We start from the raw sequence: 17532 nt of genomic DNA, 5'->3' as shown, positions 1-17532 counted from the left end.
GAGAGAGACCTCTGATGAACTTTAATTATGTGGCCACGACATCTGGGAGGTGGGGGACTGGGATTTAACTACTGTGCAGGGCTGGAGAGGCAGTGCAGTCAAGGTTTGTTTTGGACACGTTAAGTTGGAGATGCTCATTAGGTACCCTTGGGGCTGTCCGGGAGGCAGTGGGCGATGGGGCTGAAGTTCTGGGCCGGAACTGGGTTGGAAATGTGTGTCATGAACACACAGGTGGTATTTCAAGTCCCAGGTACCTAGGAGAACAGAGAGCAAGAAGAAGGGACACAGGGCGTTTTATGACATGAGTTTTTCTGGAGAGACTAGAGCTGCCAGAAGGTTTGGATGGAAACTGCTTTAAAAGTGCTGCTTTAGGGCTTCCCTGATGGCGCAGTGGTTGAGAGTCCGCCTGCTGATGCAGGGTACACGGGTTCGTGCCCCGGTCCGGGAAGATCCCACATGCCGCGGAGCGGCTGGGCCCGTGAGCCGTGGCCGCTGAGCCTGCGCATCCGGAGCCTGTGTTCCGCAACGGGAGAGGCCACAGCAGTGAGAGGCCCGCGTACCGCAAAAAACAAACAAGAAAAATGCTGCTTTAACAAGGGTTGTTGTGTGCCCACTCCCTGCCAGGCATCAAGAGCCCAAACGTGAGCAGAACCTGGCCCTCATCAGTGCTGCCAGGCTAAGGTTGGAGTCTCCCAAGCCTGGGCCTTGAGCACTAAAATGCAGATTCCTGGGCCCATCCACGACCCACTGAAACAAAGTGCCAGGACCATCTGCATTTATCAAGCTCCCTGGGTGAGTCTTGCACATGGAGGTTGAGATTCTCTCACTTTCAGTGGCCCGTGTGTGTGTGTGTGTGTGTGTGTGTGTGTGTGAGAGAGAGAGAGAGAGAGAGAGAGGAGAGCGGGAAAGAGCAATTTCCTCTTTCCCTCTCTGAGGGTGGGGCTGCTGCAGAGTTCAGGAAAGCAGTCAGTTCTGTAAGCTGTGCTCTGTGTGTGTGTGTGTGTGTGTGTGTGTGTGTGTGTGTGTGTGTTTTCATGTGTGGGGGGCGGGCACGGTGTCCCAGGAGGACAGAGTTTGCATTGATGAAACCCTTCCCAGCCCTTTGATGCCTCTTTCCCTCTGCCCTGAAGTTAACCAGCTCAATCCTCCGTGCATCCCGCTCGCCGGCCGCGCTCACTCACGGGCCAGGATGGCGCTCTGTCTGGCCCTGCGCATGGCACTGCTGCTCCTCTCCGGGGTCCTGGCCCCTGCGGTGCTCACAGGTAAGAGTGCCCCCTGGGCTCTGCTACCACCAGCCTCCCAAGGCTAAGAAGTACCTTAGGCCAGAATCTCTAATGCCCACCGGCAAGGCCATTCACAGGAGATGGGGTGGCAGTTTGGGGGTGATTCTGTGAAGGGCTCCCCCAGGACAGGCTGGCAGCGGCTGTGTCCGAGGCCTCAGGGAATCGTTAGCCATAGAGATGGTGACCTCTGAAGTAGGAGGGTGACTTGGGGAGCAGGGCCAGGGACGTTAGCTGCCTGGGGTACATGGGGATTACTCCAGCACCCTAAAATCTGAAGGCCTTCAGATCTGGGAGTCAGGAGGGGGCACCAGGCAAGCAGCTGAAGGCCCCTAGATGTAAGAACACGGCCCTACCATTTATTTGTCAAGCCCTGCAAACCCTTCTCTGCTGGTTTTCTGAAATGTCCTCTGAGAGTGAAGACCCAGGTACTGTTTCCATCTTGGGAAAAATTCCAGAGGGAGCACAGGGCCAGAGACCCCTCTGTAAAACCGTGAGGATGCTGGACTGAGGCACTGCACTGAGGCTGAAAATGGCTGGGGCTGGGGTCTGGCGAGAAGGGTCCCACCAGGCTTGGCTTGGCAGGCTCCTGGGACCTGAGCCCCTGTCCTGGGCACAGCTGTGGGGCTTCAAAGCCTGAGCGAGAAAAGGCACAGACAGGCCATGGGTGGTCTTTCTCCTGGAAGAAAGCCATCTCTGATGGCCGTGAGGTGGGCCAAAGGGAGGTGTTTCGGGGCTCCTGAGGGCAGTCCTGGGGCTGGAGAAATGTGCGGGTGGGGGGGCCCCTTGGAGACCCTCCATGGCATGGGTTTCGGGGGAGTGTCTGTGGATCTGAGGGAGGCTGTGATACCATCGTGTGGATGTGGTGCTGGGAGAGCTGCTGGGGGATGCGAGGCCTGGGGGGACCCTTATGGTCACACTCAGGCACGAACACGGGAGGAAACGGGGTGGGGTGGCAAGGAGCCTGAGGGCCTGCCGGCCTCCCTCTAGACGCCCTAGGAAGAAGCTTGCAGGCTGGCTTCGTTTCTGGCCCTGTCCTCCTCGCTGTTTCTCAGCCTCTCTGTGCCTCTCCTCTGCTGTACCATGGCGATAACCAGAGCGCCTCTGCCTCTCTCGCAGGAGCCTGTAGGTCTGCCAAGTTCACACACGTGAGCTTTCAGGACGGGCCAGGCAGCTGGTAGCGCTCAGCGCATGTTAGGAGGAAAACATCCCCAGCCGCTCTGCTGGGTGCAGGGTAGTCTCAGGCAGAAGCACCTCCTCATGCGGCTAGGAAAGCATCCAGCCTCCCTTTTGGTGGGAGAGGGGACAGCTGGGCAAGCCAGGGGGCTGGTGTGGTGCCCAGGGAATCGGGGAAGTGATCTAAAGTAGGGTGGCGTCTCCCGTGGCTCCCTTATACCCCACCCACCCCAGTGAAAAGCTTTTCCCGCCTGGTGGTCAAAGTGGGTGGAGGTGAAGGTGCTGGCGTCCGTCTGCCCGGGGTCTGGGGCCGTGTGGGCAGCTTCTGTCGTTCCTTGGTCCCCATGCAGCCAGCCCTCCCAGCCAGGCTGCCGGCCAGAGGCGCTGGACCAGACTGTGCACACACAGCCCGGGTGGGTGGGCTGCGTCTGCCGCCGCAGGAATGCCTGGGGACAGCCTCGTGTCTGGCGGCAGCGGGACCTCACCTGGCCTCACCTCCCGAGTCCCCTCCATGTGTCCTACCAAGGGCAGGCAGGCCAGCCCCACCCCGGAGTCTTTGGGGCTCCGGCTGGCTGTGGTTCGCCCTGCCGCTCTGGGAGGGAGCGGGTTCGGGAGGCTCCTGGCCGCCCCACCCCCGGCCGGAGGCTCAGAGCAGGTGTGCAGCAGGCCCCACAGGCCCCTGGCCCGCTGCTCCCTGGGCTGGGGTCCTGAGCAGGCAGGCGGGAAGGGAGCGGCCTGCTGCCCTCCCTGTGGGTCGCCCGTGGCCACAGCTACCGAGGTGGGGGGAGCAGGCCAGGCTGAGCGGGCGGGAGGCCAGGGCAGGGATGAAAAGGCCCTTCACGGCTGCACAAAGGCCGTCTGTGAGCTTGGGCGCCTGGCCTCCGGGCCCAGTGGTCAGACTGAGCGTTAAACAAGTTTATTTACCGAAAGGCGGTGGGGCTGGAGGAAAGCCCACGGTGCCCAGGCCCGTGGCAGGGTCACGAGGCGCCCACTTCTCCGGGCCTCTCAGTCAGCGCGCGGAGTTGCCGGTTGCTGCTCACTCCGGTCCTTGTCCTCCCTTCTCCGTCCTCGCTTAACGTCTCTGCTCGCCGTCCACGCCTGCCCGCATACCAGTCCCTCTGCCTGGCATTTCTTTCCCCCATCTTTCCCCCTCCTCAGATGGGGCCTGCTGTGGGGAAGCTCCCTGACAACGGCTTCTGCTCATGGCTCCCCGGAAGGATAGATCTGGGGGACAGACTGGCTTCCCCCCCTGACTACAGCAAATTGAGAGAATACAGAGGCACGAAGACGAGGACAAGAAAATGCCTGCACCTCCCCTGCTGGAGGGCTGGTGACTGAGCGCAGGCTGTGGCTCTGGCCCATGTGTGCCGCTGGGGCGCCCGCCTGGGCTGGCAGGGATCTGGCTGGGCCCTGGGCCCTGGCTGCGTGGGTGCAGATGAATCCTTGAAGCCCGGGTCCGCCTCTGGGGGTCTCCCAGTGATGGTCAGCTACAGCAGGAACAAAGCCCACAGGGGGGCAAGGGCCATGGTGCCCAGGCCAGAAAGGCCCTAGGGCAGAGGCAGCAGCTGACGATGGCCGTGACAGCACAGTCACCACCTTGTGAGGGCTGTGAGAGGCACGGTCCACCCCCCATTCCACAGGTCGGGAAGTGAAGGCCGGCGGCGAAGGCAGTCCGCGGTGGTCCCAGGGTGAGGCTGTGGTGGAGCCGGGATCTGGACCCAGCCCTCCTGATTGGAAGCCAATGGATTCAGCCCATCAAGCTTCAGAGACCGGCAGTCTTGAAGGGGCGGGAGGGGGTGCGCACAGCAGGGATGAGGGGGCCTGGGCTGGTGTGTCTGGCAGGGAGGGTCCAGGCTTCTGTGGGGAGGAACAGGGTGAGGCTGGGTCACTGGGGGCAGACAGGGAGAAGGTCTGGGTGGGTCTCCAAGTACCCTGCTCAGAGGGCCCTTCTCCCCGAGAGATGGCTCCCGGGCTCTGGCAAAGGGCAGAGGGTGACCACTAGTTCCTGGGAGTGAGCCCCTGCCCTCCAGGGGGTGTGGAGCCCAGCACTCCTCTTCCTGAGCTTGGGGCTGACTCCTTGGACGCCACCAGGTTGGCTGGCCCTGATACCCAGTAGCCCTGTGCTGGCCTCTCTGGCCAGAGGCCTGGCAGTTGGAGGTGAGCTTTGGCTGGTGGTGGTAGGACAGGGAGGTGCCTGGCTGCCACTCTGTCTTGGGTGTGTGGCGAGCAAGTGGGGACCAGTGGTTTGTTCATTTATCTGGAAGACAGGCAGTCTGTGAGCCCTAGACCTCAGGGCCTGCCAAGCGGTGGGTAGACCCAGGCCTTTTTTCTGCTCAGCCCCAGAGAGCCTGAGGCAGGCATGCCTAGGGCCTGGAGCCTTCCATGGCAGCTGCAGGCTGCAGACCCCAGCCCTCCCAGGCAGCGACAAGGGAGGCCTGACGGAGTCACTTTCCCCTTCCTCACAGGGGGTGGCCCCCACACACCAGCACTGCTTCAGCCTGGGCCCTGGGAGAGGGAGGCTTCCACACAGCAGGTGCAGGGGCCTCCTGCCCCTGAGACGCCTCCTGCCCCTGAGAGGCCTCCTTGCCAGCGGTGTTTCTGAAAAGGGGCACAGGCCCGGGCAAGCCCTGGGAATATGACAGCGGTCCCTGCCTGTAAGCTGAGCCTCAGAACTGATCCAGCTGAGGCCTGGGAGAGGCACCAGGGGCAGGGCCTGGGAGCTGGGGACCTTGTAAAATTTTGTCATGAAACGATCTGAAGTTTACAGAAAAGTTATAAGAATTATCCAGTGAACTCCAGTAGGCTCTTCAGTTGGATTCACCTGACCGCCAACATCTTGCCATATTTGCTCTTCTCACCGTCTTCCTGTCTCTATTTACTCACTTACCTATCTGATTGCTGAACCTTTGACAGTTAAGTTGCAGACATCATGCCCCTTTGTCCCTAAATACTTCCTAAGGACAAGGACATTCTCTTACATAAGCAGAGTCAGTTATCCAAATCAGGAAGTGAAAACTGACGCAGTACTATCACCTGAACTACAGCCTTATTCATAGCTCACCAGTGGACTCCATAGTGTTCCACCCAGGAACGCACGGTGCGTCGTGTTGTCACAGCCCCTTAGTCCCCAACCTGGAACAACTCCTCACCCTTTCTTTGTCTCTCGTGACCTTAACGTTTGTGAAAGCCTAGTTATTTTAAGGCTGCCCTGGAATTTGGGTTTGGCTGTTTACTCATGATTTGCCTCGGGTGGACACGTTGGCAGAAGAACCCTGGAAGTACCTTTGTGCCTTCCCAGAGCAGGCCCCTCTCCAGGAGCTGGTGAGCCTGGAAGCAGGGTGTGGGTCTGGCTTGTCTGTGCTCTGGGGGAGCTCTCAGGGGTGGAGCCCCCAAGTGTGCAATGTGCCCCAGGGACCGCAGGTGGGCTGGCCAGGGTTGTATTGACGGAACCACAACTTCCCAGGAAGTTTCTCGGGAAGCACGACCTCTTCCGGGGCTTCAATCCCCAGCAGCACCTAACTACCAGCACAGCGCCCACCTCAGCTTAACCTGAGCCTTGGTCTTCTTGGCCGACCACAGAGCGGCTCGTATCAATGAGACGGTGCGCTGTGATGCCCGGCAAGCCCATTCTAGCATCCCTGGCTCACAAGAGAGATCACTCAGGGCTGGGGTGTTGCTGCAAGGCTCCGCAGGCTAGGATCCTTGACGGGGGAGCAAAGTTGGTGTGGGCTGCCTGGGGTTACCACGCAGGCCTCTCAGCCTGTCCCTCTCGTTCTCTGGGGCCCCTGGGTACCCTAAATCCTGCTAACCCCCAACCCATGAGCAGAGAAAGGCTCCTGCAGAAAACGCTGCCCGGAGACTGATGTGCTGACGGAGCCCCAGCTAGTGCGGGGCTGAGGGCTTACCCTTTCCTGACCACAGACACCCCTGCCCACCCCTCTGGCCCTGTTCTGTCTGGAGGCAGCAACGTGCTGGCATCACAGTTTCTTAGGCTAGAGAGGCCCCTGCGCTCTAAGCCTCAGACACTCGGGGGGCGCGTGGAGGCACGTGCAGGCGCTAGACCCCAGGCCCTGGGGGCTGCTCCACTCTGCCCAGGTTAGGGCCGAGAAGCAGCAGGGCCGGCTGCCCCTGGGGTGTGGGGCAGGCCTCTCCTCTCCACCTCCTGCAGCAGTGGGCCATATTTGCTCACCGGCCGCGCTGAGCAGGAACCCTGGTTCCTGGAGAGGGCAATGCCTCACCCTCCCGGCGCCTTCTCCAGGGTGACGGCTGCCCTGGGGCTGCCCTGTGCGGGTGCGGGGAAAGGACCCTTTGCAAGTGTCACTTCCCCAGGACCTACAGAGCCCAGCAGTTCAGATGGGGGGCCCCAGGCTCTGCTGGGTGTCGAAGTGCCCTGCCTCCCCCCGCCCCCCTGCCCTGAAGCTCGCTGCCAGCCCGAAGTTCTTCCAGCCTCCTCCCGAGTGGGCCTGTTGGTCCCTCAGTGCCCTCCTCCCCCATCAGCCTGTCCTCTCATGGCAGGGGTGGCCTGACCCCAGCGGAGGCTCTGGGGCCACACGTGGGCCACTCGGCCTCCGTTGCCTCACCTGTGAAGCGGCAAGCACCGCGCTGTGCCCCAGAGCCCGGCACTCAGCGCCCCTTCCCAGCCGGTCAACGGCGGGGGCGACGTCCCCGTCGGCCCTGCCGCCCAGGCCCCCACACCTGTCCTTGGCTTTGCAGCCGAGGGCCCGCAGGAGCCCGTGCCCACCCTGTGGAACGAGCCCGCCGAGCTGCCGTCGGGAGAAGGCCCCGTGGAGAGCACCAGCCCCGCCCGGGAGCCGGCGGTCAGCGGCCCGCCCGCGCCCACCGCCGCGCCGAGCCCCGAGGACAGCACCGCGCGGGAGCATCTGGACCAGGGCGGCGGTACGGGCTGGGGCGCGGGGGCCGGGCGGGCCGGGAGGAAGGGGTGGGAAGGGGGCCGGGCCTCGGGGCTAACGCGGCCCTCCGTCCTCCGCAGGCTCGCTGGGACCCGGCGCCATCGCGGCCATCGTCATCGCCGCCCTGCTGGCCACTTGCGTGGTGCTGGCGCTCGTGGTCGTCGCGCTGAGAAAGTTTTCCGCCTCCTGAAGCGAATAAAGGGGCCGCGCCGCGGCGCGACTCGGCGCCACCCCCGGTGCGCGCCCCCGTGTCTCCATGTGTCCGCGCGTGAGTGTGTGGGCGAGCGGGGTGGGGGTGTGGGGGCAGGCGACGTGCACGTGCTCGGGGCTCGAGGCGCGCATACGCGCGCACACGCGCGCCGGGGCCTCGCAGGAGCGCGGGTGCGTGCGCGATGCGCGTGCGCCGGAGGCCGCCGGTGTGTGTGAGCGGGGCGTGCGGAGTTCTCTGGCCAGAGTTCTCGGCGAGGCCTTGGGAGCGCGGAGTCGCCGTGCCGCAGCCCCCTGCTCGTCCCGCAAACTGCCCGGGGCCTGCCCTCTGCAGACCCCTCAGCTCCGGCCCTGGAGCGCTGCGAGCGCGGACCGGCGTGAGGCCCCGAGGGCAGGAGAGGCAGCGGCCTGCCCTGGGCCCACTGTCCTGCTTTCTGCGCCTCGCTGGGTGATGGTGGGGTCCGCGGGACCCTGGGCTGTCCCGGCTCCCCAACCAGAGGCCAGTGACTTTGGGGGCGGGGGGCGTCTTCTGACTGGCAGCCAGCGCGCTATTTGCAGGCTCTGAGCCCCAGACCTGCACCCTCAGGACTCCTGGGGGCCCCTCTTCCTCGGGGAGCCCAAGGAGCGAATGAGCAGAGGGGTGAATCCCGGGTGCTGTGGGCCCCTGTCCTGACTTCCCAACCCACAGCCCCAGACCGCCTCCCTCCCCTGGCTTGTGTAAGCTTGTGCAGGGGGCTTCGCGGAGCCTCGGGCAGAGCGGGGAACCCCACGCAGGACGGCTGTTTGTTTAGAGAAAGAAAACAAAAAGGCTTTTCACGCTCATCTCTTTTCACTTCAACCCTGAAATTATGGCAGCTGAATGAGGGGTGAGGAACCACCCAGCCGTGCCATGCCCCAGCTTGGCCCTGGCACTGAGTCCTTGGTCATGCCCTCTGTCTTCCATACTTCCCAGGAAGCCTAACTTTTATCATTTAGAGAGAGGGATTTAAATTAGTGGCTTACCTGCTCTGGGTGCAGCAGGAAAGAAGCCAGAACTGCGTCCTGTCCCCATCCTCCAAGGACCCTTGGAGTGAGGACCCTAAGGCCTAGAGGGGGCACTGTCTGCAAACCCCAGTGGTGGTTTAACACCTGGGCCACAAGAGGATCCTTTTGAGTGAGTGCTGGTGGAGTGAGCTGTTCCTCTTTTTTTTCACCGTTGTCTCTAGCAATTGTTTTGGCCTCCTTGGTTTCTCTGAGCTCCTGACTACCTGTTCTGGCTAAGACCAGTTTTCTCCTGGATACGCCAGGTGGCCACACGTGGTACCCACTCACACTCCCCAAAACACATCATGGCTTAAGTTTCTGCTTATAAAAGACTGTTATGAAACTGACTGGTTTTCATGAAACTGTTTACATTATTACACATAACCTGCAGTAGCCGAAGCCCTCCTTAGAGCAGGTGACCCAAGTCAGTATGCTGTTTCCCAGCTCCAAAAAGAAAAGCGGGATACGTTGGCCAGGACCAACGGCTCCCCTCCCCAGCCCCACCCTGCCAGGAGCAGTATGGGACTCCGAAATGGTCCCTCTCCCCATCCCCTCACTCCTGGGAAACTCAGGTGCAGGTACTTCCCCTGGGGTTGCAGCAAGGAGGCCCCAAGAGCATCAGCCCCTCACTGGGACCAGGGGGGTCCCTCTCCAGTTGGACCAGCATGTTGCGTATGTATGCATCTTCCAGGGATTCATCCAGTTCTCAAAGGGTCTGAGGTCTCAAGAACGCCAAGGGCTGTGCTGTGGCCTGTGGGAAGATGCTACAACGTCCCACTTGATCTAAATCCTGGGCTTCTAAGTGTGTCCTGGCAGGCAGGGCTGGGCGGGGTGGGATTCAAGGCCCTCCACATTCCAGGACAGAGCCGGGAGTTGGGTGGCTCTGAGGGCCAGCTGCAGCCTCCGGTAACTGGCTGCCGCCTCTGGAGGTGGGAAGAAGTGTCCCAGGCCAGTGACTGGCCAGGTGGGAAGCCGCAGTCCCAAACCTGGTGGTCAGATCCCTTATGGGACCACCACCCACTGACATCTCTGTCCCCCAGTGTTCAAACTTGCCTTCTCAACCTGCAGAAGGGTGTCCCCCACTGCCTCAAACAGCTTATCCGGTTTCTGGAGTCCCTCCACAAGCAGAGGTCCAAGGCCACTCGCGTCCTGAGGCCCCACCCCCGGCTGTTTCTTCCTCCACCGGAAGCCTCCTTAGCCCTTTCCGTGGGACACACCTCCTCCACTGGGCTTGAAGGGGGTGGGCTCTTCTCTCCCTGCCAGACCGAAACACCTCATTCTTGTGCGCACAGGGGTAATAAAAAGTAGACCTTCCTCTTTTATTTTATACATGATGCTTCTTTTAATGCAGCCAGAAATGCCATTTGCTTTTCTCGGAACCATAACCCATACAGGATGCAGTGACCATTTCTTTATAACACCTGGGCTCTGCAAGGGGCCAGAAGATGCGAGTTACATCCAGCCCATCAGGGAGCCAAAGGCGGCGTGGGCCCTCAGCCAAGCTCCGGTGGCCGTGAGGCAGGCCTGGCCGTGCAGCCAGAGACTGGTGGAGGCTTGGGGCGGAGGTGGACAGAGGCGGTTGCGCTCTCAGTCCTTTGAGTCGGAGACCAAAGGACACTCGTCAAGCTCATCAGGGAAGGGTGGTCCATCTGTGCACCTGGCCGATTCTAACAGCTTCCGGGGGAGAGGACACGTGCAGGGGTCATAACACCGTCACCTTTGCACCTGCCCTTGGCCAGGGACACCCTGGGTCTGGGGCCTCTCAGTGCCTGGGAAGGGCCCTGGAGCATGCCCGTCCTGTGTCTGCCCCTCCCAAGAGACAAGAAGAAGAGGTGGTGTAACACTGTTTAAAATACACTTTTTCGTTTACAAATGCAGCAGAGGAGAGACGTGGGCCCCTTTTCTGCAGTTTGTGAGCAAGGGGCCAAGACACATGAGCACTAACCACGTAGCAGGGGTGAGGGGTGGGGGCGACTCCTGCCAAGGCACCCCGGGTCACACCCTGCTGCCTGCGGCAGCGTCCGCCCTTCCCGCTGAGCCCCTCTGCTGTCCGCTGGGGGCTGCCCGCCACGACCTGCTCCCGCCCACCCACATCCCTTGGCCAGGCCAGGGGCCAGGGGTCACTGCCGATTTCGGCTGCCCAGCTTCCTGCGGTCCTTATTCTGGCTGCGCTGAGGGTCATCCATCTTGTGGACACGGAAACACTCCTTGAGGTTCTGGGACCGAATCTTCGGATTCAAGATCTCCTCAGTCATGCTGCTGGGGAACCAGCCTCTCTCCTGGTCATGCAGACGCTCGCCAAAGATCCACCCTGCGTAGGGAGGGGAAGAGGAGGGTCAGAAGCTCTCCAAGTGGCGCAGGCTGGGCCTCGCCCTGGCCTGTGTGGGGAGCAGAGGAAAGGGAGACGCAGGGGTCCAGCCGGCCTTTCCAGAGGTCCCCTGCCCTCAGACGCATTGCTGGAAATGCCCAGACCTGGTTAATCCCCGTGAGCTGGGCGCGTGCTGCCCTCCCGGGGAGCGTGGTGTGTGCACAGGGCGGGGGCAGGACCACTGCGTGTCCCGGATGTATTGACTTTGGAACCCATTCCCAAGCTCTCAAACCATCCTAGGATGCCCCAAGTGAGGCCAGGAGACCCCAGGGGCCACCCCCAAAAGCAGGAGGCGTTGAGGAGCCGGTGGGGTGGTAGCTGACCGCGTGGTTCCCTGGCCGTGAATGCTACCATCACCCTCTGGTTGGGCAGCCCCTCCCTGAGCCTCAGCCTCCCGGGAGCTGGGTGGTCAGCCGAGGGTGGCTGTCACGAACTGGCCGAGTGCCCTAGCTCTCTACCCCCCACCCCCCGTTATCACAGTGTCTCTGCTGGGGGCCTGGGACCCGAACCGCAGGTCCTGCTGGCAGGTCCTGGGGCAGGGCTAAGACCTGGGGCCCGAGGGCCAGGGGCGCGCCTTCTGCAGGCCATGTGGGAGGGGTGTCAGGCTGTTTATATTTTGCAGGGGGAGGGGGAGGGCAGGAACCACTGTTCTCTCAATGCTGGGTGAGCCCCTAGGATTTGGGAAGGGTGGAAATGGCCTCCTCTGGAGGTCACCAGCCTGAGACTTTCCAGCCAGGGTCTTGAAAAAGAGGAGGAAATGGGGTTGGGTGGAGATGCTTTGTGTATTTTGGGGGATTTAGGTTAGGAACAATTGATGTAGAAATAAGGGATCAATTTTTCAGGGGAGGGGAGTGAACCTCTGGCACTGATGCCAACAGCAGGAGTGGGCGGAAGCCTCGGCGGGCGGCTCTCTGGCCCATGTGGGGCTACAAGCCTGGTGGTCACAGGCTCATCTGGAAGCTTGTTGCAAATACAGGGTCAGGGTCAGGGTGCTCCTGGCCATCACCCCTCCCACTGTGATGGGGGCTGATGCCAGGGCCGGATGAGGGGAAGGGACATAGAGCCAGGCACTCAGCTGGGCCTCATGCTAAGTGGGGGAAGGCGGACCTCACAGCTCCGGGGAAGGAGAGCGGAGGCACTGGGAGAGATGCCTGCTCTTTGCTGAGAAAAGGCCAGCGGAAGCCATGAGGGGCAGAATGGTCTACGGGAGCAGACAGGCAGCACGGCCCTGGGCTCTGCCTGCTCTCAGCCGGCTCTTCTGTCTGCTTCTCCACTGCATCCCTCAGGCTGGGGCAGACCCCAGGAGGGGCGGGCAGGGAGCCTCGAGTGCGAGAGGCACCCAGCCCCCGGGCCTCACCATCCTCTGTCTTGTCCAGGATGTTCAGGATGTCGGCCAGATCCAGTGTCAACTCGTCCGGCTGCTGGGCCATGTATGGGTGCACACATTGGACCTGGGGGCAGTCTGAAGGGAGGAGAGAGGGGAGCGGCATGTCCTCATCACCACGGCACCCGCCCTGGCCCCCCACTTCTGCCTCAGCAGTTAGCAGGGGCATGCTGCCTGTCCAAGAGACAACGCAAACTCCCACAGCAACTGAAAGAGGGCTCATTCGAGGGAGGGGTGTGTGGCTCCAAAGAAAAGGCCGTTAAAGCACCAGGAGTTCTGAACAAAAAGTATGTGGATACAGGGATGAACAGGCTTGAGGGGCTCTTATTGAGACTTCAGAAGCAGCTGCTTGGTCCTGGGCTGGGCCCTGGGAGCAGTTTGGGGACAGTCAGGACTCGGTGAGCTCGGTCAGGATGGCCGCGTCTCTATCAGGCAGCTGGACTTGTGCCCTTTTATATTCTGTAAGGTTTTCAGACAACTGGCCACCCCAGAGAACACTGGCGTTTGCCTTGTGGGCCCGAATTCCTCTTGGTTTCCTTGTGGCATCTGTCACTTATGACCCAGTGGCTTTTATTTCTTCATTAACCATCAAAACGTTTGCAAAGCTCAGGCACACCCGTGTCCTCCGCGGGGTACTAAGCTTGCACTGGGGTGCTAGGGACCCCCGGGCAGGCGAAGCAGTCTTTCCAGCGGCCCCACAGGCCCTTCAGGCGGAGTGCAGAGGCCCCTGAGGCTGACGCAGCTGTGACAGGCAGGGCCGCCACGAGGCTCCCTGGACCCTCCCCTGCCCCACCCGGCGGGTGCCCCCTCCCCAGTGGGCCACCTACCCAGCAGCCGGGATGTGAAGGAAACAAACTTGGTTCTTCGGTTGGGGGCCAGCGAGGTCATCCAACGCTTCATCTCGCTCCTGGGACAGGGAGGAGGACAAATGCCCCAACCGCAGAGCAACGGACCCCATGTGAGGGGAACCGCTGCACCAGGCATCCAGCAAGCTGGCCACTGGGTCCCGTGCCTGGCACAGAGCAGCGGCAGGACGGCGTGGATGGGGCTGGGAATCCAGTGGCGGGACTGGGGCGGAGCGCTATAGAACCTCCCTGGTACATCTTTAAAGTCAGTGGGTGAGGGTGAGCCCACGACACCCCAAAGTTAACCCAGAGGCGAGCCCTCAGCTGCCAGCTGCCCTGAGCCATGTTCCGTGGAATTGGGAGAGGCTGACGCCACCCCTGCCCCAGGCAGTCAGAACTGGACCGCAATGTGCAGGGCGACACCTCTGAGTCCTGGGCTGGGGGTTGCTGGGCACCGCACAGGGGCTGCAGGGCGGCTGGCCTGGCAGCTCAGAGGTGCAGGTGGGCCTGAGGCCACCTTGACAGTGGTTCGCTGGTCGGTCGGGCCCAAGGGCTCTACAACAACTCATCAGAACAGAGGGGCCCGCCCAGAGTCTGACGCCCAAGGGAACATGAACACACACACACACACACACACACACACACACACACACACACACACACACACACACACACACACACACACACACACACACACACACACACACACACACACATCCCCAGCAACGTGCTCGCCCCGAACCCTGACGCTAACACTGCACAGAAACCCTCCCGGCAGAGCCTGGGGGGAGGAAGGACAGGAACAGGGCGGCGGTGCGCTAAGCCTGGAGCCTCGCTCCCCCCGGGCAGGCGACAGCGGCGCTGGGCACTCACTGAGAGGACGCCTTCAGCATGTAGGTGGCCTCCCGGTCATCCGCGTTCTCCAGCAGCCGCAGGATGAAGACGTTGGCCAGCGTCTGGCCCTGGTCCTCCAGCTCCTCCACTCGCAGCAGGCCCCGCGGGGCGGAGTCAAAAACCTGGTACTTGTCTCTGGGGACCGAGGGTGGCAGCAGAGGCACGTCAGTCCCGAGGCGGCGGCGGCTCGGATTTCCAGGGAACGCTCTACCCTGGCCCGCGAGGCCGGCCCCTCTGCTGCCGCTCCTCACCTCCTTCTGGAAGCCCCCCACCTGACCGCCTGTCCCCCTCACCCCCAGCCCCCGCCCTCCACGGTGTGGACGGCGGACGAGGGGTCGGCACCCACGACACGGCAGGGGGCGCTCGGCCGAGCCCTCCCCAGGCGTCAGGCACTGAGCTGGACTCTCCACGTCCTTAGGGGTACAGCCCCCGCTAGACGGAGGGGAAACGGAAGCTCAGGGCGTTGAAACATACCTGCCCGAAGGCCCAAGGCTGGACCAGAACGGAGCAGGCCTTCAAAGAGGATCCAGGGCCTGGGCAACATCCCAGCACCACGCCCGCCGCCCCCAGGCCGTGGTGACTCCCCATCCCTCCTGCCTGCCGCTCACCCCGGAATCTGCCGGCAGATCACCAGCAGGTCGTTGAAGAGGAAGAGGTAAATTTCCCGGAAGAGCTTCTTGGTCCGCAGGGTCCGGGATGTCTTGGGGCCTGACATCTGCTGCAGCTCGCCCTGCTTCAGCAGCCAGCGGGAGTGGGAGATGATGGGCACCGACTGTGTGAGGGGGGACGGCATCAGAAGGGCTGTGCCCCTCCGCGCCCCCCGCCCCAGGCTCCCCTCGCGCTCTGACTGGAGTGATGACCGCGAGCAATGGTGTGTGAGGCCCGCGCTGGGCCCAGGACACGCGTGGCGCTGGCGGGAGGGAGGAACGGGTGCTGGGCAAACACGGAAGGGCGTGTGTGTGTGCACGCGCACGTGTGCCTGAGTGGGCATATGTGTGTCTGTGTATCTGCGTGTGCTTTTACGTATGTGTGCTCACGTCTAAGTGTGTCCACGTGTCCTGTGTCTGTACTCACGTGTGAGTGTGTACATGTGGGTGCCTCTGTGTGTGTGTGTCATTCTCCTACTACTGTGTGATGCAGGATCAGAGGAGAGGCCAAGTTCACAGGAGAGAGGGGAGAACTGGGTCCCACAGGGTGAGGAGACTGGGCCGGCCGGTCTCCACACTGTGGCTCCGGGGCAGGCACCCAGCACCCAGCACCCAGCATGCGGCCCACAGGTGGAGCTACGTGGGGGGCCCGGAGGTCTGCGTCCTCAGCTGGGGCTCAGCTCCCAAACCTAGCATGACCTCAGGGACCCTCGGTAGGTACCGTGTGCTCATGTGCCCAGAACCCCAGAAACCCAAGCCCTCGGGGCCCTTAGGGTCACTAATGCCTCAAGCTTTACACAAAGTTGGGGGAAAGGTCGGTAACTTCTGTCGAATTTTCAAATCGCCCACATTTAAGAGCAGTCCATGTCATACTCTTCATGTGAGCTGACTGTACAAGGTCACACAGCCAGTAAGTGAGAGCAGGCAGCTCCTGACTCCCTGTAGGAGACAGTCTAGGCCAGCGGTCCCCAACCGTTTTGGCACCAGGGGCTGGTTCTGTGGAAGACAACTTTTATACAGACGGGGGTGGGGGATGGGGGGATGGTTCAGGCGGTAGTGCGAGCGATGGGGGGCGATGGGGAGCCATGAGGGGGATGGGGGGGATGGGGAGACATGGGGGGCGATGGGGGTGATGGGGAGCGATGGGGAGCCATGGAGGCGATGGGGACCCATGGGGGTCGATGGGGGGCCAAGGGGAGCGATGGGGACCCATGGGGGTCGATGGGGGGCGAAGGGGAGAGATGGGGACCCACGGGGAGAGATGCGGGCGATGGGGACCCATGGGGGGCGATGGGGGGCGATGGGGAGCCATGGGGGGCGATGGGGACCCATGGGGGTCGATGGGGACCCATGGGGGTCGATGGGGGGCGAAGGGGAGCGATGGGGACCCATGGGGAGAGATGTGGGCAATGGGGACCCATGGGGAGCGATGGGGAGCGATGGGGGGCGATGGGGAGCGGCTGTAAATACAGATGAAGCTTCGCTCGCTCACACACCGCTCACCTCCTGCTGTGCCGCCCGGTTCATAACAGACTGCAGACCGTTACTGGTCCGCGGCCTGGGGGTTGGGGACCCCTGGTCTAGGCCAATGTGACGGCCTGGTGACTGGGGGCAGGTGGGGCCTTCAGCTAAGGGGTCAGGGAAGGCCTCGGTGGAGGTGCTGCTGTGCTGAGACCCAAGGGCAGCCATTCAGCGAGCCCGGCCAGTGCCCAGTGCTCCAGGACAGCCGGGCTGGGGCGGGGACGCGTGGCTGGGCGTGGGCTCACCTTGATCTTAAACTCCATCTTCTTCTGAATGCTAATCATTTGCTCCGTGCGGCTCATTTTCCTGACGCCCTCGTTGCATGCTTTCACCACCTGGGACGAGAAGGAGGACACATCAGGCCACCCACAGCCAGCTGTCTCTGACCACTTCCTTCGGCCCACTCAGGCCACAGCTGGTCAGTCTCAACTGGGTCTCAGTTCCAGTGTAGAAAATCAGGGCCTTGTCTTTGCTGGGACGTGAACTCCAGAGAACTCATAAATCGATGCCGACCCCTCATGTCACCTAAGAGAGCAAATTTCGACCAGAAGACATCCCTTCTCATCCGTCAGACTGGAAATGCCCCAGGTCTGGGGATCAGGTTCCGTCACACACTGTGGGGGGAGCACAGAGTCCCCCCACCTTCCTGGGAGGCAACCCAGGTACCAAGGGGCCAAATGAAACCACATTTTCTGGGACTTCTGGGGACTCATTCCGAGAGATGATATCTGCACAGGATCCAGAACAGGGGCCGGCACCCAGCAGGCGCGCAGCGTTTAGGAACGAGCCCAAAGACGTGCGTACTAGGATGTCCCCCGCAGTGGCGTTCAGAGCAAGAAAAACTGTCCTCAACCTAAATGTCCATCCACAGGGGTTGAGTAGCGCTCATGAATCCACAGAACCCTGTACTCTGAAACCACGAAGAAGTGCAATAATTTTACAGGCGCTAAATGGAGGGAAAAGCCAACTCGTAAAGCACAAGCCCACCTGCAAAGAATACAGCTGTGTGCGCAGGCGTCTGTCTGGAAAGGGCCTGGAGGGGCCGGCACCAGCGTGTGGGCAGTGGGGTGTGGGAGAACTGCTCACCTTTACCGTCTTCTTTCTGCCTATGAACAGTTTGTGGACTTGTTTGTATTCAGCATCATTTTTATAAATTAAGGGAAAAAACCCCACCTTTATTAAAAAAGGTAAATAATGAGAAGCAAGTGTATACCTGGGAAATGAAAAAGAGATGAAAGCAGAAAAGCACGTGAAAACAGAAGACACTTGCCGGTGCC

The 17532-nt window shown here is 61.7% G+C and overlaps 2 protein-coding genes across 5 annotated transcripts in view; one reads left to right on the top strand and one right to left on the bottom strand.

Annotated features, from left to right (window-relative positions):
• The first annotated feature begins 636 nt into the window (after nucleotides 1–636).
• Nucleotides 637–7569, top strand: SNORC (secondary ossification center associated regulator of chondrocyte maturation). Its single transcript, XM_060151225.1, has 4 exons — nucleotides 637–792; nucleotides 1131–1262; nucleotides 7170–7352; nucleotides 7447–7569. The coding sequence occupies exons 2-4, from the start codon at nucleotides 1190–1192 to the stop codon at nucleotides 7554–7556; spliced, it is 366 nt and encodes a 121-aa protein (XP_060007208.1). The 5' UTR covers nucleotides 637–792; nucleotides 1131–1189; the 3' UTR covers nucleotides 7557–7569.
• Nucleotides 7570–9919: 2350 nt separating this feature from the next.
• The window catches only part of NGEF (neuronal guanine nucleotide exchange factor), a 40834-nt gene continuing 33221 nt past the window's right edge, over nucleotides 9920–17532 (bottom strand). For 2 of the 4 annotated variants that reach the window (XM_060151826.1, XM_060151827.1), the window contains 6 exons: nucleotides 16501–16590; nucleotides 14696–14859; nucleotides 14067–14222; nucleotides 13176–13255; nucleotides 12322–12426; nucleotides 9920–10907 (listed from right to left, as the gene is read on the bottom strand). In XM_060151826.1, coding sequence (XP_060007809.1) covers nucleotides 10717–10907; nucleotides 12322–12426; nucleotides 13176–13255; nucleotides 14067–14222; nucleotides 14696–14859; nucleotides 16501–16590 — 786 coding nt within the window. In that variant the 3' untranslated portion in view covers nucleotides 9920–10716. The other 2 variants (XM_060151828.1, XM_060151829.1) reach the window with 2 other exon arrangements.

The sequence above is a fragment of the Lagenorhynchus albirostris genome, chromosome 6 (assembly GCF_949774975.1).
Source record: "Lagenorhynchus albirostris chromosome 6, mLagAlb1.1, whole genome shotgun sequence".
Taxonomy (NCBI): Eukaryota; Metazoa; Chordata; class Mammalia; order Artiodactyla; family Delphinidae; genus Lagenorhynchus; species Lagenorhynchus albirostris.
Note: the sequence above shows the minus strand (reverse complement) of the source record. Positions and strands in the feature narration are given on the sequence as shown.